The 26,587-nt window shown below is 39.3% G+C and overlaps 1 protein-coding gene across 2 annotated transcripts in view; it reads left to right on the top strand.

The window, feature by feature from the left end:
- RELN (reelin) overlaps positions 1 to 26,587 on the top strand; it is a 518,443-nt gene that overhangs the window by 377,523 nt on the left and 114,333 nt on the right. For both annotated transcript variants that reach the window (XM_032643899.1, XM_032643900.1), the window contains exons 21-24: positions 13,111 to 13,303; positions 14,091 to 14,203; positions 20,234 to 20,371; positions 21,237 to 21,423. In XM_032643899.1, coding sequence (XP_032499790.1) covers positions 13,111 to 13,303; positions 14,091 to 14,203; positions 20,234 to 20,371; positions 21,237 to 21,423 — 631 coding nt within the window. The remainder of the gene's footprint in view (positions 1 to 13,110; positions 13,304 to 14,090; positions 14,204 to 20,233; positions 20,372 to 21,236; positions 21,424 to 26,587) is intronic.

Raw genomic sequence — 26,587 nt, 5'->3', positions numbered from 1 at the left:
TTGTATCTAGAAATTTCTTACATGGAGAATTACTCCAGTTGAGAAACTGGTGGAAAGAATGTAGTCAGGAAAACAAGGGGAAAGTTAATAAATCAGACTGTCATATGAATACAATATGTTAACCCCACATGTTTTACATACTCTTTCTCTAAATTCCTCATTGAAGTGATCGTGGCAATGTAACAGAGAAAATGCTGAACGATTTTTGGATTTTGAAACTTGAATGAGCTTCTGGAAGAAGTGGGATGTGGGAGGAAAGTTTGTTGATGAGAGTGGAGTGAGTGAAAGTTGCATGGGGGGCCCAGATGTAAATCTGGGTGGAATCCATAACCTGGGCCTCAGACGCCACTCGAGACCCCTGACACTGTGCTCCAGAGCAGAGAAGGGGAGCACCCAGCGCCCCACGTGACTCAGACCCAACGCCCAGCCCTCAGGTGACTCCGTGACAGGATGGCTGCCCAAGGATTCTAAGCGAGGGGGAGAAGGAAGGTAGCAGGAAGGAAAACAGACATCAAGAGCCCCGTGGCTGACAGGGTCTTGGTGCTCCAGCTGGGTGTGAGGCCTGAGCCTCTGAGGTGGGAGAGCCAAGTTCAGGACACTGGACGACCAGAGACCTCCAGGCCCCACGTAATATCAATCGGCAAAAGCTCTCCCAGAGACCCAGCTCCACCCAACAGCCAGCAAGCTCCAGTGCTAGACACCCCATGCCAAACAGCTAGCAAGACAGGAACACAACCCCACCCGTTAGGAGAGAGGCTGCCTAAAATCATAATAAGTCCACAGACACCCTAAAACACACCACCAGACGTGGTCCTGCCAACTAGAAAGACAAGATCCAGCCCCACCCACCACAGTACAGGCACCAGTCCCCTCCACCAGGAAGCCTACACAAGCCACTGAAACAGCCTTATCCACTGGGGGCAGACACCAAACACAACGGGAACTACGAACCTGCAACCTGGCAAAAGGAGACCCAAAACACAGTAAGTTAAACAAATGAGAAGACAGAGAAACACACAGCAGATGAAGAGGCAAGTTAAAACCCCACCAGACCAAACAAATGAAGAGGGAATAGGCGGTCTACCTGAAAAAGAATTCAGAGAAATGATAGTAAAGATGATCCAAAATCTTGGAAATAGAATGGAGAAAATACAAGAAACGTTTAACAAGGACCTAGAAGAAATAATGAGCAAACAAACTATGATGAACAACATGATAAATGAAATTAAAAATGAAATCAGTAGCAGAATAACTGAGGCAGAAGAACAGATAAATGAACTGGAAGATAAATAGTGGAAATAACTACCACAGAGCAGCATAAAGAAAAAAGAATGAAAAGAATTGAGGACAATCTCAGAGACCTCTATGACAACACTAAATGCACCAAGATACTCAAATTATAGGGGTCCAAGAAGAAGAGGAGAAAAAGAAAGGCTCTGAGAAAATATTTGACGAGATTATAGTTGAAAACTTCCCTAACATGGGGATAGAAATAAGCAAGTCCAGGAAGCGTAGAGAGTCCCATACAGGAAAATCCAAGGAGAAACACTCCAAGACACATGTTAATCAAACTATAAAAAATGGAATACAAACAAAAAATATTAAAAGCAGCAAGGGAAAAGCAACAAATAACATACAAGGGAATCCCCATAAGGTTAACAGCTGGTCTTTCAGCAGAAACTCTGCAGGCCAGAAAGGAGTGGCAGGACATATTTATAGTGATGAAAGGGAAAAACCTACAACCAAGATTACTCTACCTAGCAAGGATCTCATTCAGATTTGATGGAGAAATTAAAACCTTTACAGACAAGCAAAAGTTAAGAGAATTCAGCACCAGCAAACCAGCTTTACAATAAATGCTAAAGGAAGTTCTGTAGGCAGGAAAGACAAGAGAAAGAAAAGACCTACAATGACAAACGCAAAACAGTGAAAATGGTAATAGGAACATACATATCAATAATTACTTAAATGTAAATGGATTAAATGCTCCCACCAAAAGACATAGACTGGCTGAATGGATACAAAAACAAGACCCATATATATGCTGTCTACAGGAGACCAACTTCAGACCTAGGGACACATACAGACTGAAAGTGACAAGATGGAAAAAGATATTCCATGCAAATGGAAATCAAAAGAAAGCTGGAATAGCAACTTTCATATCAGACAAAATAGACTTTAAAATAAAGACTATTACAAGAGACAAAGAAGGACACTGCATAATGATCATGGGATCAATCCAAGAAGAAGATATAACAATTGTAAATATTTAGGCACCCAGTATAGGAGCACCTCAATACATAAGGCAAATGCTAACAGCCATAAAAGGGGAAATCAACAGTAACACGGTAATAGTAGGGGCCTTTAACACCCCACTTTCACCAATGAACAAATCATCCAAAATGAAAATAAATAAGGAAACACAAGCTTTAAAAGATACATTAAACAAGGTGGACTTAATATTTATAAGACATTCCATCCCCAAACAACAGAATACACTTTCTTCTTAAGTGCTCATGAAACATTCTCCAGGATAGATTGTATATTGGGTCACAAATCAAACCTTGGTAAATTTAAGAAAATTGAAATTGTATCAAGTATCTTTTCTGATGACAACACTATGAGACTAGATATCATTTACAGGAAAAAGTCTGTAAAAAATATAAACACATGGAGGCTAAACAATATGCTACTAAATAACCAAGAAATCACTGAAGATATCAAAGAGGAAATCAAAAAATACCTAGAAACAAATGACAAGAAAACACGACGGCCCAAGACCTATGGGATGCAGCAAAAGCAGTTCTAAGAGGAAAGTTGATAGCAATACAATCCTACCTCAAGAAACAAGAAAAATCTCAAATAAACAACCTAACCTTACACCTAAGCAGTTAGAGAAAGAAGAGCAAAAACCCCAAAGTTAGAAGTAGGAAAGAAATCATAAGCATCAGATCAGAAATAAATGAAAAAGAAATGAAGGAAATGATAGCAAAGATCAATAAAACTAAAAGCTGGTTCTTTGAGAAGATAAACAAAATGGATAAACCATTAGCCAGACTCATCAAGATTTTTCTTGAGTCTTTGAGAACCCTCAAATCAATAGAATTAGACATGAAAAAGAAGTAACAACTGACACTGCAGAAATACAAAGGATCATGAGAGATTACTACAAGCAACTATATGCCAATATATTGGGCAACCTGGAAGAAATGGACAAATTCTTAGAAAAGCACAACCTGCCAAGACTGAACCAGGAAGAAATAGAAAATATAAATAGACAAATCACAAGCACTGAAATTGAGACTGTAATTAAAAATCTTCCAACAAACAAAAGCCCAGGACCAGATGGCTTTACAAGTGAATTCTATCAAACATTAAGAGAAGAGCTAACACCTATCCTTCTCAAACTCTTCTAAAATATAGCAGAGGGAGGAACACTCCCAAACTCATTCTATGAGGCCACCATCACCCTGATACCAAAACCAGACAAGGATGTCACAAAGAAAGAAAACTACAGGGCAATATCACTGATGAACATTGATGCAAAAATCCTCAACAAAATACTAGCAAACAGAATCCAACAGCGCATTAAAAGGATCATACACTATGAACAAGTGGGGTTTATTCCAGGAATGCAAGGATTCTTCAATATCCACAAATCAATCAATGTCATAAACCATATACAAATTGAAGGAGAAAAAACATATTATCATCTCAATAGATGCAGAAAAAGCTTTCGACAAAATTCAACACCCATTTATGATAAAAACCCTCCAGAAAGTAAGTATAGAGGGAACTTACCTCAACATAATAAAGGCCAAATATGACAAACCCACAGCCAACATCGTTCTCAATGGTGAAAAACTGAAACCATTTCCTCTAAGATCAGGAACAGACAAGGTTGTCCACTCTCACCACGATTATTCAACATAGTTTTGGAAGTTTTAGCCACAGCAGTCAGAGAAGAAAAAGAAATAAATGGAATACAAATCGGGCAAGAAGTTAAGCTGTCATTGTTTGCAGATGACTTGATACTATACATAGAGAATCCTAAAGGTGCTACCAGAAAACTACTAGAGCTAATCAATGAGTCTTGTGAAGTAGCAGGATACAAAATTAATGCACAGAACTCTCTTGCATTCCTATACACTAATGATGAAAAATCTGAAAAAGAAATGAAGGAAACACTCCCATTTACCATTGCAGCAAAAAGAATAAAATACCTAGGAATAAACCTACCTAAGGAGACAAAAGACCTGTCTGCAGAAAACTATAAGACACTGATGAAAGAAATTAAAGATGATACAAACAGATGGAGATATATACCATGTTCTTGGATTGGAAGAGTCAACAATGTGAAAATGACTCTACTACCCAAAGTAATCTACAGATTCAGTGCAATCCCTATCAAACTACCAATGGCATTTTTCACAGAACTAGAACAAAAAATTTCACAATTTGTATGGAATCCCAAAATACTCCAAATAGCCACAGCAATCTTGAGAAAGAAAAACAGAGCTGGAGGAATCAGGCTCCCAGACTTCAGACTATACTGCAAAGCTACAGTAATCAAGGCAGTATGGTACTGGCACAAAAACAGAAATATAGATCAATGGAACAGGACAGAAAGCCCAGAGATAAACCCATGCACATATGGTCACCTTATTTTTGGTAAAGGAGGCAAGAATATACAACGGAGAAAAGACAGCCTCTTCAAAAAGTGGTGCTGGGAAAACTGGACAACTACATGTAAAGGAATGAAATTAGAACACTCCCTAGCATCATACAAAGAAATAAACTCAAAATGGATTAAAGACCTAAATGTAAGGCCAATCACTGTAAAACTCTTAGAGGAAAACATAGGCAGAACACTCTATGACATAAATCACAGCAAGATCCTTTTTGACCCACCTCCTAGAGGAATGGAATACAACCAAAAATAAACAAATGGGACCTAATGAATCTTAAAAGCTTTTGCACAGCAAAGGAACCCATAAACAAGATGAAAGGACAACCCTCAGAATGGGAGAAAATATTTGCAAATGAAGCAACTGAGAAAGGATTAATGTCCAAAATTTACAAGCAGCTCATGCAGCTCAGTATCAAAAAAACAACCCAATCCAAAAATGGGCAAAAGACCTAAATAGACATTTCTCCAAAGAAGATATACAGATTGCCAACAAACACATGAAGGGATGCTCTACATCACTAATTAGAGAAATGCAAATCAAGACTACCATGAGGTATCACCTCACACCAGTCAGAATGGCTATAACCAAAAAATCTACAAACAGCAAATGCTGGAGAGGGTGTGGATAAAGGGAACCCTCTTGCACTGTTGGTGGGAATGTAAATTGATACAGCCACTGTGGAAAATAGTATGGAGTTTCCTTAGAAAACTAAAACTAGAACTACCATAAGACCCAGCAGTCCCACTGCTGGGCATATACCCTGAGAAAACCATAATTCAAAAAGAGCCATGTACCAAAATGTTCATTGCAGCTCTATTTACAAAAGCCAGGACATGGAAGCAACCTAAGTGTCCATCGACAGATGAATGGATAAAGAAGATGTGGCACATATATGCAATGGAATGTTAGCCATAAAAAGAAACGAAATTGAGTTACTTGTAGTGAGGTGGATGGACCTAGTGACTGTCATACAGAGTGAAGTAAGTCAGAAAGAGAAAAGCAAATACCGTATGCTAACACGTATATATGGAATCTAAAAAAAAAAAAAGGTTCTGATGAACCTAGGGGCAGGACAGGAATAAAGATACAGACATAGAGAATGGACTTGAGGACATGGGGAGGGGGTAGGGTAAGCTGGGATGAAGTGAGAGAGTGGCATGGACATATATCCACTACCAAATGTAAAATAGATAGCTAGTGGGAAGTAGCCGCATAGCACAGGGAGATCAGCTCGGTGCTTTGTGCCCACCTAGAGGGGTGTGGTACGGAGGGTGGGAGGGAGACGCAAGAGGGAGGGGATATGGGGATATATGTTTACATACAGCTGATTTTCTTTGTTAAACAGCAGAAACTAACAATATTTTAAATAATTATACTCCAATAAATATGTTAATAAAAAATTGTTGGGTGGACCCTCACACCTGGCCCCACTAAACTCTTCAAGGCTGAAGCTGGGGCTAGAGACACAGGCAATGCCATGAGGGATAGATGTCCACAGGAATATGAAGAGTCAGGGGCCTCCACACCTTGAATACCACAGAATGGTGAGCATAATGTAAAACCCGTTAGAATCACAGAGGGAAAATTACAACAACCGTAATCCAGAATGTGATGTTAATATTTTGTTTGAGTCCTTGATGGATGAAGCAAACAAAAAATAGGTGAGGACCTAGAGAAATATATGAGAGGTAAATAACAAGGGTGGTTTAATCGATAAAGAAAAAAAATTGTACCCTACAAATAAAAAATACAAGTCCCTTTCATGTGTCCATTAGACATTTGCAAAAAATGATTATGAACTAGGCTCTGAGGCTAACTTAATAGATACCAATAAAGCATGACACCAAAAACCGGGCCTATTAAGGTCACATATTCCAGCACTTGAAATTTTTAAACTTGTTTTTGTGAACAGGGTGGGTGACCTCCCTGAAAACAAAACATGACAAGAAATTGGGAGCAAGGGGCTATTTGCAACATATATGACAGACTATTTCTCCCAAATATGTGAAGAACTTGTACACATAAGTAAGGAAAAGATAAATGCCAACTGTAAAAATGGGCAAAGTACATGAAAAGGCAACCCCAAGAAACTACAAATAGACAATGAATAGTTAACATAAATAGCATGTTAACTTCTCTAGTAATCAAATAAATGTAGATTAAAAGACTGCATAGAGTAGCTGAAATGAAAAATACTGTGCATGTTCAGTGTTGATATGTGGTGAGAATCAGCAGCTCCTTCCGTCATTGTTAATATTTTTTGGTAAGTGTAACTTTGTACAACCTTTTTGAAGGGCAACTTAGCAATAACTGCTAACTTTTAAATTTTGCTTTGACCAAGTAAGTCTGCTTCTAGGAATTTATCCTAAGAAAATAATTGGACAAGTACACAAAGATATACAAGGATACATATTATAGAAGCATTGTTTATAACCGTGAAAACTGGAAACAACCTCCAAAGATTTCCATAATTGGAGATTGGCTTTATTCATTAAAAATGACAGTGTCTTACCATATTTTTCGATCTGGAAAGACAGCAATGAAACAGTTTGTAGAAAGAAAAAAACAGGACTTTTACAATTTTATAATTTTTTTAAAAGAAAGAAAAGTTAGTATGTGTGTATATTTGTGTGTGTGTAAACATAAAGTCTGGAAGTACTTACACTAAAATGTTAGCAGTGGTCATCTCTAGGTAGAATTGTGAATTTTTAGTTTTTAAAAAAATGCTTCTATAATGTCAGATTTTTTTCCAATAAGTGTAAAACTTATATAATCCACTAAAATCATGGTTATTTCTGTTTTGAGACATAATATTATAGAAATAACAAATGAGTTTAAATGCCACCTTTAATTCCACAGTATCAGCAAGTTTTTCTGTCAACTCTAGTAAACATTTTTTGATGATTACAAGAACAACCCCTCCCCCCGAAAAAAGGATGATGGAGAGGCTTAAATTCATTCACATGTCCTTCTGCAAATTAATATAACTTCCGAATAGTATCGGACTAAAAACAGCTTTGTGTTGGTCTTCTGCTTCTCTGAAAATGAGTTCTGCAGAGCTGTTCTATTCCATGGGGTTCTTGAAAATGATAGAATACTGCTTAGATTTCTAAGAAATGTAAATATTGGTGCGTTGTCTTCTCTTGTGGCCCATGGGTAGTGACACTACAGCCACATTGTTTACTTACCAAACTATTCTGAAAGAGATGGATCAGTTGTCAAAAATGGCTCCGTCGCTAGGTGATTTGGCTGTTTTACATGAATTTGCTTTTAAAGAACTTGGTGGCCTGAGTATTCTCCTGTTTAGTTTAGTTAGATGTATCTGCCTTTCATATAAAAGAGCCTTTTTTCTGGAGATGGGAATGAGGCTCTAGGGAAACACAGAAAGCAATTTCTTTAAGTGAGGATAACCTCAAAACCTTGTCTGTGTTCATTACAGCATTTAAGTAACTGTGGTTTTGGAAAACTTGCCTTCTCTCCCATCAAGTCACCCCACTCATGTGCTCATTTTATTTAACATTCTTTACATGCCTTTGGTAGGCATGACATAGTGGAAAGGATATCAAAGTAGAAATCAGAAGACCTGGTTTTTAGCTTTTTAGTAACTGTGTGACCCTGGAGGCCAACAGCTCAACCTCCCAGTTTTCCTTCTCTGTAATACAATGTTGAGGATCCCTGATATCTCCCAAATGGTCTTGACTCAGAGGTCAAATGAAATAATCCAGCTGTTAGAAAACCACGATGTCGTGCGCTAACACCAGGTGCTTCTTGAGGTGCACAAGGCTCTGAGTGCTGTGAGGGATGTAGTGGTGAACAAGATGTGACCTCTCCCTGCAGAGAGGCTTCCAGCCTGGTCAGGACAATAGATCCTCAGCAGTAGCGGAGATTAAGCAAGGAAGGGGGAGGCGAAGGACCTATACTCTGGACTAAGATACGACTAAGGAGGCTTGAGTTACATTATGGTGTCGTCCACTTACCAGTGTCATAACAGAGAGCCTACTAGCCTTCTTAGGGGTGGAAATGAAAAGGCACAGGGAGGTAAGCTTGTCCTAATGGAAAGTGTTATCCCTATTCTCTCATTAAATCTTGTAATTAGATGCAGGACTTTTTTTTATTGTTCCTTTATTTTTGAGGCACTCTTGCAAATCAACATGAATAGAACTGAGCCTCCGATTCCCAAGGCATTCTGTCTCCGGAATATCTCCCCAAAATGCTGATGTGGACAATTTTTTTCTGTTTCTATGATTGCAACAGAGAAGTTCAGTTTCAGTTTTGCCTTTATAAATGTATCTTGACTTAGACAAGCAGCAAAGAGGAGCAGTTTTGTAAATTAAAGGATTGCAGTCTTTCAAGTTCTCTCCCCTAAAATTCCATCTGTGTATGAACATCAGAGTATTCAGGAGGAAAACGTAAGACCTAATATCACTTGGCTTTCAGCCAGTCTTGAATAAATCATAAACATTCGAGTGAACTTGTTCTATGAATGGTCAAGATTTAAGGCACAAAAAAAAGATTTTAAGGCACAGATGTCTGTAATCTTCTTGGGTTATTTTGCTTCAGATTAAGACATCAGGAGAGGTATCCTGCAATACCATGAAGTATGACAGGTGTATCAGAAATGCATTCAGGGCTTCCCTCGTGGCGCAGTGGCTGAGAGTCCTCCTGCCAATGCAGGGGACACGGGTTCGTGCCCCGGTCCGGGAAGATCCCACATGCCGCAGAGCGGCTGGGCCCGTGAGCCATGGCCGCTGGGCCTGCGCGTCCGGAGCCTGTGCTCCAGAACGGGAGAGGCCACAACAGTGAGAGGCCCACGTAGCGCAAAAAAAAAAAAAAAGAAAGAAAGAAATGCATTCAGCTCTGGGTTGTAACAAAAACAACCAGAAAAGACTGACCGTGGCATAAGCAAAAGTGAAGAGGCTTATTTGTCATTTGTGACAAGCAGTCCTAGGACTGGCAATCCAGGGCTGGTAAGCAGCTTAACAAGGGCATCAGGGACCCATGTTCTCTTCATCCTTCTACTCCACCATCTCAGCAAAGAGAGCTCCAACTGAATATTTTTGTTCATAGGCTGACTGCTGCCCCTTTAGGGAGGAAGGAAAACAGTAGGAGCAACAGGCAAAAGGACATGCCAGCCAACTCCATCTGTCTCTTTTTTAAAAGCTTATATTAAAGCTGAGTGAGTATACTCACCTAGCATCTTTCACTTACATCTCATTGGTGAGACTTATGATGGACTTGGGCAACCCCCAGACCAATCACTACAAGGTGACTGGGGAAGAGAGGGGCTGTGGATGGCAGCTGATCAGCCTACCCAACAATATCTGCCCACAATTACCAGTGGAACGAACATTCATGCTAAATAAGAATTTTATTGTCACTGTTTAACTGTCCTCATTTAGCCTCTTAACTTGTCCTTTTATACTTTTTGTCTTGTTTCTTTCTTGGTGTCTTGGCACCTTTAAAAGCCGTTATCATCAGGGTAGCTCACAGAGCACACACTTCTCAGGTTTGAATGCTTCCTCTTTCCAACCAAGTTCATGGTTAATTTGTTACTATGCAAAATTTGGGTGCAGGCACTATTTACAAAACGTAGCACTTCTTTCTGAATCTGTGTAGAATTGCCAGGACACTAAACCATCTCAGAAGGGAGGAATTTAAAAGGAGCTGATTGTGAAAATAATCTTAAATTATTTCAGAAATGCTGGGGTGGAGAGACAATGTACATGACACGAGTGAGAAAGTTTTAGTGCCTCTGTGTGGCCTGTAGACCGTTCAGCCCATGTGCTTCCATGCACTCTGTGGTTTTTTTACCAGATGCCCATGTACCTTTAAAGTAAAAAGTTAAATCAACCCTAGTTGGCTGCCTCTGATTGCCTTTCTCATAAAGCATATAACCCTTGAAGCAAAAAGCGGCATTCATTTCTCACAGGGAGAAGCATTTGGGATTTTTTTGCCTGTTTTAAAGACTGGAATTTATATAGGTGAGTTTGTGCCTATATAGCTTACTATTATTTTTGCTCTATGTTGATTTATTTTTTTAATATTGTTAAAAAATGCATCCTACAGCTTCATATTTTCTAGATCACATCCTGTGTGCCCTAACACATAGCAGCAATCATGGTTTTACATCTCTAACATCAGAGCATCATTGCATAGTAACAGAAAGTTAATGCTTTTTAAATTAAGTATAACTGAAAATTATTCAAAACTACAGTGTTAAAAAAAAAGAAAAGACAGTGTTTTCTTCTCCATCTTAGAGTAATAGAAGGACAAAGAGATAGTGTATTGGTTGAGAGGTTTTGGAGTCAGGCAAAGCTGATTTCTCATTGAGTCTGTACCATTTACTATCCCCATTTCCTTATTTGTTAACTAGAGGTAATTGTTCCTACTTCATAGAGTTATTGTAAGGATGTATTGTAATATGCGCATTGTGCTTAGCACTGTCTTAGGATATAGGCCTAACTCAGCAACTGGTGGGCATCTTTATAATAGCAACAAACAAGTTGTAGCACTGGATTTGTAAGCCTAGCAGTACTAAATAAGACTTTTCCCTTCGTTTATGAATGGTACACTAAAGCAGAGATTAGGGCTCTTACATTTTATTACTCTATTTGTTGTTCAAGTGTTTAAAACTTAGTTAAACAGTAATTAGTCATTGTGTGGAAAAAGCTTCTTAAATTTTATAGCCTTGAGCCCAAACCCATGATGATCTTCCATACAGGCAAAATTCCATCTTTAAATAACATCTTAGGGCTTCCCTGGTGACGCAGTGGTTGAGAGTCCGCCTGCCGACGCAGGGGACACGGGTTCGTGCCCCAGTCTGGGAGGATCCCACATGCCGTGGAGCGGCTGGGCCCGTGAGCCATGGCCGCTGAGCCTGCACGTCCGGAGCCTGTGCTCCGCAACGGGAGAGACCACAACAGTGAGAGGCCCGCATACCGCAAAAAAAAAAAAAATTAAAATAATAATAACATCTTAAACTCTGCAAGAAGCAAATCAGAGTAGTAGCTTCTTATTTTGCTGATTCAGCAAAGGGGAATTAAGAAAAAATATTAAGTGCCTCAAAGATTTCATGGAGTATTGCATTATCTCCTTTGTCAGCTAAGCCCCCTTACCATTGAACAGTGGTACTTGACCTGCTTCAGAATGGCAGTACCAAGTACTGTGACAGACAAGCCCCAGTGTGGTTGGCCCTGGGAATATTTACATTGACCCATATTAACTACAGTGAAGCATGTCCATATTTTAATCTCCTCTGGTAGGTTATAAATTCCTTGAGCACTTTTCTCTGAAAAAGTAATTGTGCGGGCCTTCAAGCAGTTTATAATCCCGTAGTACTCAATTGAGACAAGTAAAACATGGGAATTTTTGAGTTGAGGTACAACCATTAGAACTGCATTATCATGTTTTCAGTATTTAATGGCTGAGCATTAAAGACTATTTGGAAAATAAGAAAAATGAGAAGTTTTAAATTGTCCCATTTCCTACCATCAAACACAGCCCCTGCAAACATTCTGGTGAATTTCCTTCATTCATCATTTTGTGGATTTTTTTAAAACTTACTTTTTCACATACACGTTAATTTGATTACATAACCTTCATTAATATTTGAAATATGGACAATCTATCGTGACTATACCAATTTACTAAAGCATTCCATTTTCCCTACAGTTTGACATTTAAATGGTTGCCAATTACTACTATGAGTAAACCTACAATATTCATCGTATTTTATAAAATTATTTTTGAATTTAGGACTATTTCCTTAGGCTAGGTTCCAAGAAATGAGTCAAAGGGTTTATACTCATGAGCAGTATATGAGTGAGTACCCATTTTCAAATATATTTGACAACTGTAGGTATTAACTTAAAAGAAAATGTTGCTTCCTTGATAGGCAGATTGTTTCAAATTGCCTTTTTTAAGATTTTGTTTTTAAATAAATTTATTTATTTATTTTTGGCTTCATTGGGTCTTCGTTGCTGCACGCAGGCTTCCTCTAGTTGAGGTGAGCCGGGGCTACTCTTCGTCGTGGTGCGTGGGCTTCTCACTGCAGCGGCTTCTCTTGTTGCGGAGCACAGGCTCTAGGCGTGCGTGGGCTCAGTAGTTGTGGCTCGTGGGCTCTAGAGGGCAGGCTAAGTAGTTGTGGCGCACGGGCTTAGTTGCTCCGCAGCATGTGGGGTCCTCCCCAACCAGGGCTCGAACCATGTCTCCTACATTGGCAGGCGGATTCTTAACCACTGTGCTACCAGGAAAGCCTTCAAATTGCCTTTTTTAGATTAACTAAAATCCATTCTAGAGCTTGGCAAGGTTTAAATAAGTAAAATGAAACTATTTTGATGTATGATATGAAACAAAGAGCTTAATTTTTCCCTAATATATTGCTGTTTTTAATTTTCTGATTTCCACCTCTGTCTTTCAGTTTTACAGGAGATTCTAAACTTGCCTCAAGTATGCGCTATGTGGAAACACAATCAATGCAGATAGGAGCATCCTACATGATTCAGTTCAGCTTGGTGATGGGCTGTGGCCAGAAATACACTCCACACATGGACAACCAGGTGAAACTAGAGTATTCAACCAACCATGGCCTCACCTGGCACCTCGTACAAGAGGTAAGTCTATTTTTTCTAAAGTTTGTGATAGGTAGCCTTCACGTTTTAACACAGGAAGCAAAGAATTGCAGTTCTAAAAGTTTAGTTTTCGTTTAAAAGGAACAATGTTATTTGTAACAGAATTGACATCAAGTCAGCAATGGATTACAAGGATGCCACATTCTGCATTATCAGATACTAAAGAGCAATTGAAAATTTTTAAAAATGGGAATAACTTCAGGACTAGATATACTGGGATGGTGTTTTCAACATTATTTTCTCTAGCTCTCTTTTTCTATAAATGTCTCTTTCTTCTTTCTCTATAGCATGTCTTCATCTGTTCTTTTCTAAATCTCTTCACCTGCAGGTAGATCATATTAAGAATATGGTATCTCTTGTTTTAAAAAAGAAATACATAATTCCAGTTTCTTGGAATAAAATGTACTTCTTTATATATACATACTGGTGGTCTGATATTGCAACAAATGCATAAATACATAGTGAATAGGATAATTTTACCAAATGCCAATGTTATGCTAACAGGCCAAAAAATGGATCCTAATCCATTTTCTGTTTTTCCGTGTGAGAATTGGAAGACATTTAATTCCACTGTGGGATCTCATTTAAATTATTTCCCAAATATTTCAGCTTCACAGAAGGACAATTTATAGATTGCATTCATGTTGCAAATGGTTGAGGTTGTAACATTAGATTTCTCCAAGCTCTTTTTCACTTGAGTTGAGAGAGTAAACATATTGCCCTGGAGGAAACAGAAGCTGAATTGAATTTTTGCATGATTCTCTTTTAGGAATGCCTTCCAAGTATGCCGAGTTGTCAGGAATTTACATCAGCAAGTATTTACCATGCCAGTGAGTTCACACAGTGGAAAAGAGTCATAGTGCTTCTTCCCCAGAAAACTTGGTGAGAGATGACATCTTCAGATATGGCTGTCACTTTAACTTTTCTATCTCTTTTAGCATGACGAATATGAAGAAGAATTAAGCACAACGTGGCAAGATGCATTCTTTTTTTTCAGCATCAAAAGATCTTTCTTTTATTCCTAGGCTATTTGAAAAATAGAGCCAATGAAAGTTTGGTTTCCAAACTGTCCTGGCTTTTTCTCATCTCCCTTTTGCCTCAACTTTTCTTTTTTTGGGAAAATTCAATGAGCCAGTTCCTTTGGGTTTGACATATAAAAGAGAATGATAGAGGGCTTCCCTGGTGGCTCAGTGGTTGAGAGTCCGCCTGCGGATGCAGAGGACACGGGTTCGTGCCCCGGTCTGGGAAGATCCCACATGCCGTGGAGCGGCTGGGCCCGTGAGCCATAGCTGCTGAGCCTGTGCGTCTGGAGCCTGTGCTCCAGAACGGGAGAGGCCACAGCAGTGAGAGGCCCACGTAATGCAAAAAAAAAAAAAAAAAGAGAATGATGCAGGAATCTAAAAACTCTTATGTCAAGACAGTTTGGATTGCATGGCTGTTTTCTTGGTTCAAAGCCCTTCTTTTTCTTTTAAAAATTTAATATACACTCTTTTTCTCTATTCACATTCTTTCAGTAACAATGGAAATCATCCCCCAGGAAGCAGAAGCCTCAGTAACTAGGGAGAAAGTTAAACATTTGATAATATGAAAGAGAAAAGCACATTTTCCCCAAATGTTACATTGTTTCATGTTAGACTGAACACTCTGAGGCCTGTGTGAGGAATAGATTGTAGGATAAAGAGTGAAGACAGGGAGACCAGTTCCAGCGGGGAGGGGGGAGGTCCAGGCATTAGATGTTTAGGTGGCTTGGAGTATGATAGTAACAACATGGAAGGAGACATCTTTTATGAAATGCATTTTAATCAAATAGGGCTTGTTGATGGACCAGATTGGGGCTGAGGTAGAAATGGAAGAATCAAAAGCAGTTTCTAAAGTCTGGGTCTGGGAACATTGTTGGATGATAATACCATTGACTGAGATGGGAGGGATTGGAGGAGTGGATTTAGGGCAGAGAATTAAGAGACATAGTGCTTCTTAGGTTTTGTAATGTGAAGTTTGAGATACTTATCTACTCAAGCAGAAATGTCAAGAAGCCAATTGGACTTATGAACCTGGAGCTCAGAAAAGAGGTTTGGGTTGAAAAGTTAAATAGTATGAGTCCTGTTTAAACCCTGGGATAGGACGAGCTTGCCCAGGAAAGAACCTTTGACTAGAAATTAGAAGGGCTGAGTTCTCAGTATATCTCTACTGATTGACTACATGCTTTAGCCATTTAACCTCTTCAAACGTGACTCCTTATATGTATGATGAAGAGGTTGAACTAGACAATCTTAAAAGGTCCCTGGCAGTTCTGGAATTCTAAGATTCTGTGATTTGTGTAGCAGAAAAAGCATAAAAGAGACAAAAATTATATTTTTCTGTGGTATCTGCCTTCCAAGACCCCTTTTGTAAAAAAAATTACTAAATCAACCCTTCTCAGACTATTTTATGTAAGTTAGGCTGTACAAAAAAAAATTGGTTAGATAACTACCTAGAATTATTATTATACCTCCTTTAGTTGAAGATTGAATTACTACATTATAGAAGAATGTCTCCTTGATTATTTTTAAGGATTCATCATTATGTCGGTTGGAACAAAATGCTTGAAATTTGATTTCCACAGATTTTTTTATATCCAACTGTGAGCCATTTCCTGGATACTCTATTAATGCTTTGTATAACAAGTTGCTACTTTTTCTAACATCCTACTTTTTTATATCTACTGCTGGGAATATAATCAAGATTTTTATTTAATTTCAATGATATTCCAAGCATATCTATCAAGAGTATAAAAAGCGACACATCAAACATTGAAATACTGGTCATACTTGGTGCAAAGCTACTGAGCTTCTTTTATTTAATTTGCCCCCATTATTTTGCCATTATGTATATTACCCTCATTATGTAAAAAACACTGATTTTTATTCATTGACATGTGGGGTACAATTTCAAAATTATGATGACAAGATAATACTGATAGTGTATTTTAGAGATGTCCTTTTGTTCCCAGAAAAGTTTTAAATTATAATTCTTAATTAATATAGTTTAGGTAATATCCAAAAAGTATCGTCCTTTATCGCAAAAGCCTTTGCAGGTTATTTTACACTGAGATGGTATGTAGCATTATTATTTTCTTAGCTTAAAAGATAGGGCTTCCCTGGTAGCGCAGTGGTTGAGAGTCTGCCTGCCGATGCGGGGACACGGGTTCGTGCCCTGGTCCAGGAGGATCCCACATGCCGTGGAGCGGCTGGGCCCATGAGCCATGGTCGCTGGGCCTGCGCGTCTGGAGGCTGTGCTCCTCAACGGGAGAGGCCACAGCGGTGAGAGGCCCGCGTACCGCAAAAAAAGAAAAAGGAAAAAAAAAAAAAGTACCACGAGGTTGAAAGTTTTAGTATAGTAAGAAAAGGTCTGGTTCTTGTCAATGTTTATTCAGCACTTGAGAGGAAATATATTGATCCTTAAACTCTTTAGTTTTAACACAGAGCCTGTCATGTTGTAGGGGTGCTCATTAAATGTTGGGAAATTAAATAAATTTCAATTCAGTGTGCCTTGATGAACTAAAGAGATGTTTTATTACAAACCATCTCTTTTTACAAACTGAAAAAAAATCTACTAGATCATTCCTGACAATTTGCCTTTAAGTACATGTAGGTAAATAATTGAATTCTGTTTTTCGAGGTTTCCCTCAAAGCCCTGGGTAAAGAAAGTAAAAATATTTCTTAAAAACAAACCACCCGATAGGATATTTATTTTAACATTTCTACTGACTAATACGTAAACTAAACATTATTGCTATAGTATTTCAAAAAAATAGTGTTCAACTGGTTATTATCATTGTTTTCAGATCTGTAATGCTTTAAATCTCCGCTATAAAGATAAAGTACATTTATTCTCTTTGGCATTCTTGATAACTTTATTATATGCATTTCAAACTTTTGCAGATTGCATGTTTTTCCCAAGCATTGGGGCAAGGAAGTACAGTTTAGTGTGAAGCAATATTCCTTTTGGTGAATCTTTCTTCTGCTGTTTTGATTGTCCAGCGTATGCAACTATAAATTGAACGTAGACAAGCAAATTTGGTCTGCACTGTCAAAGATCTGTTAACTTTAGAAGATAATGCTAGATAGGACAACTTAGAGTGGAATACTGAACATGTATACACCTGCTCAAAGAAATTATTTTGTATGTGAACTGAACATTTGTTACCCAATGAAAATTAATTTTGTTTTTGTGAGAGACATTTACATAAGAACAGGGCCTAATGAGACCCAAACGGCTGTCAGTAGCTGACTTCATGAACAAATCAACACCTAATGACTGAATGAGTTTCAGGATATTTGGGTAAATGTAATTATAGTCACTCTGAAGGTAGAAAATACAATTTAGCCGGACTTCATTTACCTTGATTCCTCAGTTACCTAACTATCGAGAGATGACTCAGTGATATTTTATTTCAGTCTAGAAGTTTATAAGAGGAAAAAAATCAAATAAAGAAAAGACTGTCAAGTTTTGTTGCCTTTGAGAATCCATAGTTTGAATTTTAAATGTAGGTCAACTTCATTTCATGATCCACACAGCAGTAGTGCTATTTCCAGACTCAATCCAAAGTATACAAGATTTTCCTCCTAAGAATACTTAGTTTTGAGAGAGAGGCAGAGGCCGGGAGAAAGAGGAAGGGAGAGAGAGAAAGAGAAAATTGGCAAATTAAATATTTGTATTGAGGGCGATATTTAGCAGTGATGCAGCTGCAAATCAGTGAGATCACACCCTGTGTTCTCACATGTGACCAGCTGGAGATTGCTCACACAACTAATTTTTTTTTCTCACTAAAAACGAAGCCAATATTCAACCTCTTTTGCTTTCTCTTCTGTTAATTAACATCAGTACATGAAACTGTGGATTGTCACTTTAAATGGAATAATTCACTTTTTAAGCTTTTTATCTTAAGGAAATATCTTTTCAAGAGTTCATAGGTACATGTAAGGATTAATTTACTTATAAAAAGAATTTGGAGAGTGTTTACATGTGACTGTTTAGAAGCATAAATTGAGAAATCTAGGTCAGGTTCTGAAACCCTCCAACCCCATTTTAATGTCTGAAACATCAAAACTTCAAAATAATGTATGCCATGGGTTTCATGTAAGCATGTGACTCTAAAGAAAATAAACTATCACCTCGGTCAACAAACCACCAGAGCAATCATTACATTTTTGAGCTGGAAGGGATCTTAGAAATCAGATTGCCCAATCTATTTATTTGAGAGGTGAGGAACTAGAAGCCCCTGAAGTCTTAAATTTTCCAGTAAAGATCACACAGCTGATAAATTACAGAGCCAGGGTCCTGGGGGACGGGTCTCCTGATTCCTAGCACTTTCTTCACACTGTTACCTGCAGAAGTCAGAAACAGGCTGCCCTTTCCTGGCCTTGTCCCTCCACTCATCGGCTCATTTTTTAGCAGACTGTTTTTGTACACTTACTTTATTCTGTTCCTGTGCAAACTACTGAGACAAAAACATATCCCTGTCCCCAAAGGAGTTCACCGTCTAGATACGTGTGACCCTAGACTTGACTCAGATTGTAATCAATCTTAAAAGAAATATAGTCATCTCTCCTTTAAATGACAGTGGTGCATGCATCTTAATTTATTTGTATTCTGTGGGGCTCTAAGATAATGTACCTACTTTTATAGTAGGCTTTTCTAAAAAACATTTCTTAATGGGACTGTGAAAATTGTGATGGCTGTTAGATTACAAATATAAACTATTACCATAGAAGAGGTGCATCTGTCTCATCGTATGTATCATGAAGAACACTGATATCCCGCTAACCTGTGTCTAGTGGATGCATCTCAGTGATTCCTGGAATCATCCTACTAGGAATAAAAATGCAACCTATTAGCCACAGATCATTAGTAAAATAAACAGTAAAGTCTTAGTCTGGATTTTAACAGCCTGTTATGTACTTAGGGAGTATTCAATATGTGGGTAATTGATGCAGTAGACTTTAATGGATCATGCAGAGCCATTAAGATCAAGTGTATCTGTAGATAGTGTACTTGGGGAGGGTTTAATTAATGGAACTGAGCATGCACGTTAATTCTGCAAATTCTTTTTGTTTTCTTTTTTTTTTTTTTGCGCTTTGACCAGAAAGAACTAATCATGGATCCCTGAAAATTCTTAGAGGTGAAAAGTATGATGTGATTTTAAAAGAATTTTTTTATGGTAGTCAGTGAATGAAAACCTTCCTGCCATTGCTCTCAAAACATCCTCTTCTTCAGACTTTATATGTAGTGTAGATGAATCAGGGTCCCAAGTGTTTCTCTATGTGTAATGGACTGTTTTAAAGTTTTTATCTCCACTTAACATCAGTTTGTCCATGAAACCTAAGCAAGTTAATGTTTCAGAAATAAGAAGCAGGATTTAGCACCCAGATGTTCTTACTTGTAAAATAGTACATTGTAGCCCATCCCCTCAACCCCAAAACCATACCTCCAAACAAAACTTTTGTTTTATATTGAGAGTTAACTGGAAGTCTTCCAATAACTACTGATACGTTTATTTTAAGAAACTGCCTTACTCTGAGTTAAACACTGCACATTTTCATCTGTGAAAGAGACAGTTTCTTACAAATTTTTATTTTTAAAAAATATCGTTTTACTTCCTTTCTTTTCCGCGCGTCAAATCCCTGTGCAACAACAACAAAAATCTGATATTGTGTTTTTCTTTAAAATACAAATTTATTAATTAAATGTAGTCTCAAATAAATTAAGATTGAGGTATATACAAAATAGGCTTTCCTTCATGGTGGATGATTAGCAGCTAAATTCAAGTTCCAGAGAGTTCGTTCTCTGAAGGATTTTGAGCTCCACCGTTTCTTGTCTATACGGTCCCATGTCAGTTTAAATACTGTTTTCGTTACTGTGCCTTGTTTCTAGGTCCAGCGCCACCCGCTTCCGCTGGAGTCAGAGCTATTACACTGCCCAAGACGAGTGGGCGTTAGACAGCATTTACATTGGGCAGCAGTGCCCAAACATGTGCAGTGGGCACGGCTCTTGCGACCACGGCGTGTGCAGGTACGTGCGTCAGGAGGCCTGGTTGACTCTGCTTTTCCGGATGTGTGTTTATAGCCATACCACAGCAGCTGTCATCAGTTATAGGGATCACCTGATAAATAATGAGATCGCCAAAGGAAAACGATCCTCCTTTCTGTCTTTATTCTGATGTAAAAGATATTGTTGTATTTCAATAGGTATAAAGCCATAGATTGTAAACCTTAAAATGTAACCTCCTGGGTTTAAATTTCAGAGTTTATCAATTAGCCCCAAAGTCCTCTTTGTTAGTTAACAGAGCCTTGCTATTGCTTCCCCCTTCCTTCCCTTGATAGTCTTAAAGGTCTAGTCAAACAGCTGCTACACGCTTTCCTACAGCACTTCACCAGAAGCTCAAGGTTGTGTACCATGGGAGATGGTGATTATCGCTAATGAGGATGAGATAGGAACACACTTGAATACTTAAAGACTCTAAAAGAGACATAATCTAATCAGAAAGAGGAACTATAAAACCCGGCCACAATTAAATGTTGGGTGAGCAGAAAAACATTTATATGTGACCTTTTAAACCTACGGGAAGATCTCACAATCCTTCCCCTCCCCCCATCACACATGTGCACACACGCCTGTATCCTTCTTCGTTACTACTTGATGCCTCATCTCTCCTGTTACAGCACTATTTGTTTTAAGAATGGATTCTATCCCTTTTTCCGCCTTGTGCAAAACTGAAGGTTGCTACCACCATATTCAAAGATTGCACTGTAGAGAAAAGTCTAGTACAGATGCTAATACCTAACAAAAGTGAGATATAGGAAATGTTGCAGGTCAGATGGCTGTGGCATTCACACAGTAGTCCATCACTTGTTCACTCGGCCCTCCTCTCTCGTAGGTGTGACCAGGGATACCAAGGCACTGAGTGCCACCCAGAAGCTGCCCTTCCTTCCACGATCATGTCGGACTTTGAGAACCCAAATGCTTGGGAGTCTGACTGGCAAGAAGTTATTGGGGGAGAAATTGTAAAACCAGAAGAAGGGTGTGGAGTCATCTCTTCTGGATCATCTCTGTATTTCAGCAAGGTAGGACTAAGAGCCGGGAGTAAGTGATCAGGACAGTAGCTATTTCAATATTTGACTGATGTTGGAGCCGTCTGAACTCAGAAGGTACAAATAGGACACAGTTTTATTTTTCCCCACATTCCCTGCTTTTGACTGGACTTTGTCAAATTTCTATGCCTTAGCTCCATTTGGGAAATTCATAGTTTTATGCTTGTCTTTGCTTACTACAAATCCAGATAGGCCAGTTTAAAATTCCTGCCTTTCTTGGACCTGATTTAAAGCTCATTGCTTTCCTTTCCTCCAGTGCCAGCCAGGCTTGTGTCTTGGGGGGCTTTGAGTGGGGCAGGGTCTTGGCCCCTTCTCATACCAGGCTTTGGAGGGTGTATGAGCACGTGGGCCTGGGGGTGAGGACGTGAGTGGTGGTGGAGGTAGCGGAGCTTAGAAGTTAACAACAGCAACTCTGGAGCCAGACTGCCTGTTTCAGTCTGATTCTGCCACTTCCTAGCTGTGTGACTTGGAACAAATACCTTAACCTCTCTGTGACTTGGCTTCCTCATTTGTAAAAGAGTATCTGCCTCATTAGGGTTATTAATGAGTTAATAACTCAGGTTAAATGAGTTAGTACTTGTAAATCATGTAGAACGGTACCTAACATGTAGAAAACATTTCTAGAAATGTTTATTCAATTTGTCAATCCATTAATCCCAAGAATATGATTGGAGGAAGGAGGAATAAAGATGAGGGTAGGGGTGTGCAAAGCCATTCCTAGGGTACTGACCAGCTCTACATCAAGAGCAGACATCTCAGGTCCTATTTCAGCTCAGTTTGGTGGCTGCTGGTGGCATCGGCTGATGTGGGGCCGTCCTAGTCAACTTGGGCTACTATAACAAAATACCATAGAGTGGGTGGCTTCAACAGCAAATGTTTTTTTCTCACAGTTCTGCAAGCTGGAAAGTCCAAGATCGAGGCACTAGCAGATCCAATGTCTAGTGAGGGCCTGCTTCCACATTTGCAGGACGGCCATCTTTGCATTGTATCCTCACATGGTGGAGAGAGAGCAGAGGGAGAAAGCAGGCCTTCTCCTGTCTCTTCTTATAAGGGCACTCATCCCATCATGAGGACTCCACCTTCATCATTTAACTACCTGCCAAAGGCCTCACCTCCTAATACGATCCCTATAAGGGTTAGCCTTTCAACATATGAATTTGGGGGCACCTCATAACAGGGACTCTGAGTAGACGGTTTTCTTGCAGGGTTCAGCTTTCCCAGTGGAAGCAGACAGATCAGTACATACCAACTAGGGATTGAGGTGCCAGCCAGAATCCCTAAGTCTGATTCTCTTGGAATACTCCTAACCCGTGTTGCTTGGTGAGGGATGCGGCTGAGAGACCCACCTTCCTCTCTTCCCTTGCTACAGTCCAGACAGGATATTCTTTTCTTCCTGCCTCCTCCAGTTCATCTCTTCATATAGTTTTCGAAAGGACTGCAGAGGGGAGCAGGTCCAGCTCTCCAACCTGAGCAATGTGTTCAACCCTAATTATTGGCAGCTCTCTTTAGAATGTGGGGTGACCAGCACCACTTCTTTCCAGCAGGGACTATAGCCACCAATTCTAGGACAACTGAAAATGTCCCATTCCACGTCACATAGCAAGTACACAAAGGTGGGTGATATACCATAGGGCTGATGTGTTGCAGAACCTGTTTGGGCAGAAATCCAAAACAAGTTAATGTATGCAAATGCAGAAATAGGTACAGCTTTCGTTTTGAGGCAGGTGCAGAACAAAGAATCAGATAGAAAATGTAAACAAGATAGAAAATTTAAACAAGAAAATGTAAATAACAAAGTAAACAAGCTGGAAAATGACAGAAAATCAGGGACGGATTCCATTTAATGATATTTCTTATCCATTGACATCTAAGATCCCCATGTCATTATTCTTAGAGATAATAGTCAATAAGTGACCAATATTCATTGCATAGATCTGGGTACACTGTATAATCATGCAGAAATGAAAAGATTGTGTCTCCCATAACCATCAATTTTAAAACAAGATTATGAATCCTTAACCAATATTTACCCAAACACCCCAGTAAACATGTGTGCATACACACAGATATTTTAAACATATAAAGGTTACATATCAATATTTCTAACACTTAATTCAAGATTATGTCTGGAGTCAAGCTACCTGGCTTTATACCTGGGCTCCAAAACTAATTAATTGGTTCACCTTGCAGAGTTATAACATCTTTCTGTGTCACAGTTTTTTCGACTGTAAAGTAGGATGTTGAGAGTGAGTTGATGCAGGTAAAGAATAAAGGATAGTGTTGGGCATATAGAAATAGCCTATAAGTGTTAGCTATCATAATTACATTTTATGAAAATAAATTTCAAACTGGTATCATTGAATATTTCCATATGTATGCCCTGCCACTAACAAAATCAGCATTTCAAAAATAAAATCATTCTCTTCCTCTCCGAAACCAGCTTTCTCCCTAAATTTTTGTCAAAATATCTAAGGATCATATTTTTACTTTTTTCTCTTGTATCAGTCAGATCTGTTTTGAATTCTAAGTGAGAGAAACTAGCTTAAGCAAAAAAGAAGGAAAATTGGTTCTTGTAATCAAAACAGGGAGGGCTTAGATGAAACTTGATTCAGAGATACATGGAGCTGGAAACTCAAATGCCCACAGAGCTCTCTCCTTAAGAGGAGACTCTTTTCAGGTCAGCTGTCGTTGTGAGAGTGAAACCATGACCACAGAGCTCTATAAACAACTCCATAGGAAAATGTGGGAAAGGTTTCTGATTGGCCAGTCACATGTCTGGGGAATGTTGTAATATGATTGGCATGGCCAGAGTTATGTACTCACTCCTTTGGCAGAGAGGTGGGATACACAGTTTGGTACCTGCCACCAGCCAGCATAATTGAAGTAAAGAAGGGGTAATAACCCAAAGGAAGTGTTCCTTAGACCTTTGCAGACCACCCTAGATTAATTTCCCTAAAAACATGCTTCTGTCCTGTCACTCTTCCATCACCAGTGTTCAGGATAGTCTCCAATACTGCTGCCCTAACTACAGAACTTATTTTCTTTTTCCAAACATGAGTCCTCTGCTCCAAACAGGAAGCTCTCCTCATCATCCCAGATTTTGCCAATTTCCCTCTTTGCCTAGCCTCCACTGCTTTGCGTTATGCCTTCCACGGCCTCTCACATCCATATAAACCTTGCAGTGTTTTGCCCAAATCCTGCTGCTTCTGACTTCGAAAGCTTGGCCTCTGTATACTGGTGCCAAATCGAATCTCAGAGACAGAATTTTGGGTGAAGTAGAAAAGAATAGCTTTATTGCTTTGCCAGGCAAAGGGGGACACAGTGGGCTCCTGCCCTGAAAAACTGTTTCCCGCCCCAGGAGGATTTGGTGAGGAGTTTTATAGCAATAGTTCAAGGGTGGGGTTGCTGATAAGATTAGGGTGTGTGCAGGGCCTGCACTCTTTGTTGTTGTTGTTTTTTAGAAGATGTTGGGGGTAGGAGTTTATTAATTAATTTATTCATTTTTGCTCTGTTGGGTCTTCGTTTCTGTGCAAGGGCTTTCTCTAGTTGCGGCGAGCGGGGGCCACTCTTCATCGCAGTGCGTGGGCCTCTCACTATCACGGCCTCTCTTGTTGCAGAGCACAGGCTCCAGACGCGCAGGCTCAGTAGTTGTGCCTCACGGGCCTAGTTGCTCCGCGGCATGTGGGATCCTCCCAGACCAGGGCTCGAACCCGTGTCCCCCTGCATTAGCAGGCAGATTCTCAACCACTGCGCCACCAGGGAAGCCCCTTGCACTCTTTTAATCTCATCTCAGGTGATCTCTTGATAGGCTTCTCTGGCTCCTTTAATCTGGCCTCAGGTGGTCTTCTCTGGTATGAAGAATGCTGACATCTGCCACTTGTTGGGTTTTAGTTCTATAAAGAGCTCAAAAGATACTGTTAACGTGTATCCCTTGAGGCAGAACCACAGCCCTGCACCAAGGCTGCATTACTGTTTCTTGGCCATTCCTCCCTTGACTCTGCATACCCTCCCTTCCCTGATTGACAACTGTTTGAATCTGTCCTTTGGGACTCAAGGAAGGTCATAGAGGCTGGAGTCTATTCCCTACAAACAAGGAGTGGGGCACACGGAAAGGCTTTTGTGCCCAGAAGCCCCACAGGGTCCTGCTCGGTTTCACTTCCATGGGGCTTTCTGGGACTAGGGCAGAGTACACTGATCTTTCCTTTCTTTGACTGCACCTCTCACTGTGTTCCCTACATATATAGATCATATTTTTATTTTTATTCTCACAGTACCCAGCAAAATGCACAGTCTTACTGACTGAGCCATACTTCTAGATAAGATGTTCAACTCAGAAGGGCATGCCTTGCGTTAGGCATTTACATATCAATAAATACCCTTGAGACCGAATAGATTGGAGCATTCATCATTAATCATATGACCAAATGGGATTTAACAAGGAGTAGAACTTGCTCTGCAGCCCTAAGTTATTACTCTCCCTGCACGTACGTATCTGTGAACTCTCCTTTCAAGTTTGTTTTTATAACACGTGGTATTGAGCTTGGTATAACTGGCAACCGGTAATTATTTGCTGAAGAAAGAAATCAATGAATGGATGAAAGAAAATTGGAAAACAACAGAAAGTTATAAAGAAATGGTTATTTTCAAATAAATATAGTAGACTTTTATTCTACTGGCATTTTGATTAAAGAAGGTTTTAATGGAAGTCAAAAGGTAAAGTTTTTATAAAGCATTTTAGAGGTTTTGTTATAAAGGCTCTAGATTCTGTAGGCATTACCTTTAAATTCTGTATTATTTTATCTAAACACTGAAGACATTTTAACCTAGAATGCTGGGGGAAATTGGAGGGTATTTTCCACACTCTAGGAATGAGGAAGTCCTTAATCTATTACTCCCAACACATGTATACGCATATTACGTGTTTATATATATCTACACATATACATAAATACATTGATCATAGTATAGTAGAAAAACTGCAAACCGTGTGTTAACATCTGATTCTAAATTCTGACAAAATAGTTTGCCCTGAGCCATTTCCTTTTTCTCTCTTTTCCCCCTTTAAAACAATGTTCAGCATTTCAGGTCACCAAACAAAAGAAAATGACTTGTACTACTCTCTAGGAAAAAACATCTT

Source organism: Phocoena sinus, chromosome 9, assembly GCF_008692025.1.
Source record: "Phocoena sinus isolate mPhoSin1 chromosome 9, mPhoSin1.pri, whole genome shotgun sequence".
In the NCBI taxonomy this organism is placed as follows: Eukaryota; Metazoa; Chordata; class Mammalia; order Artiodactyla; family Phocoenidae; genus Phocoena; species Phocoena sinus.
Note: the sequence above shows the minus strand (reverse complement) of the source record. Positions and strands in the feature narration are given on the sequence as shown.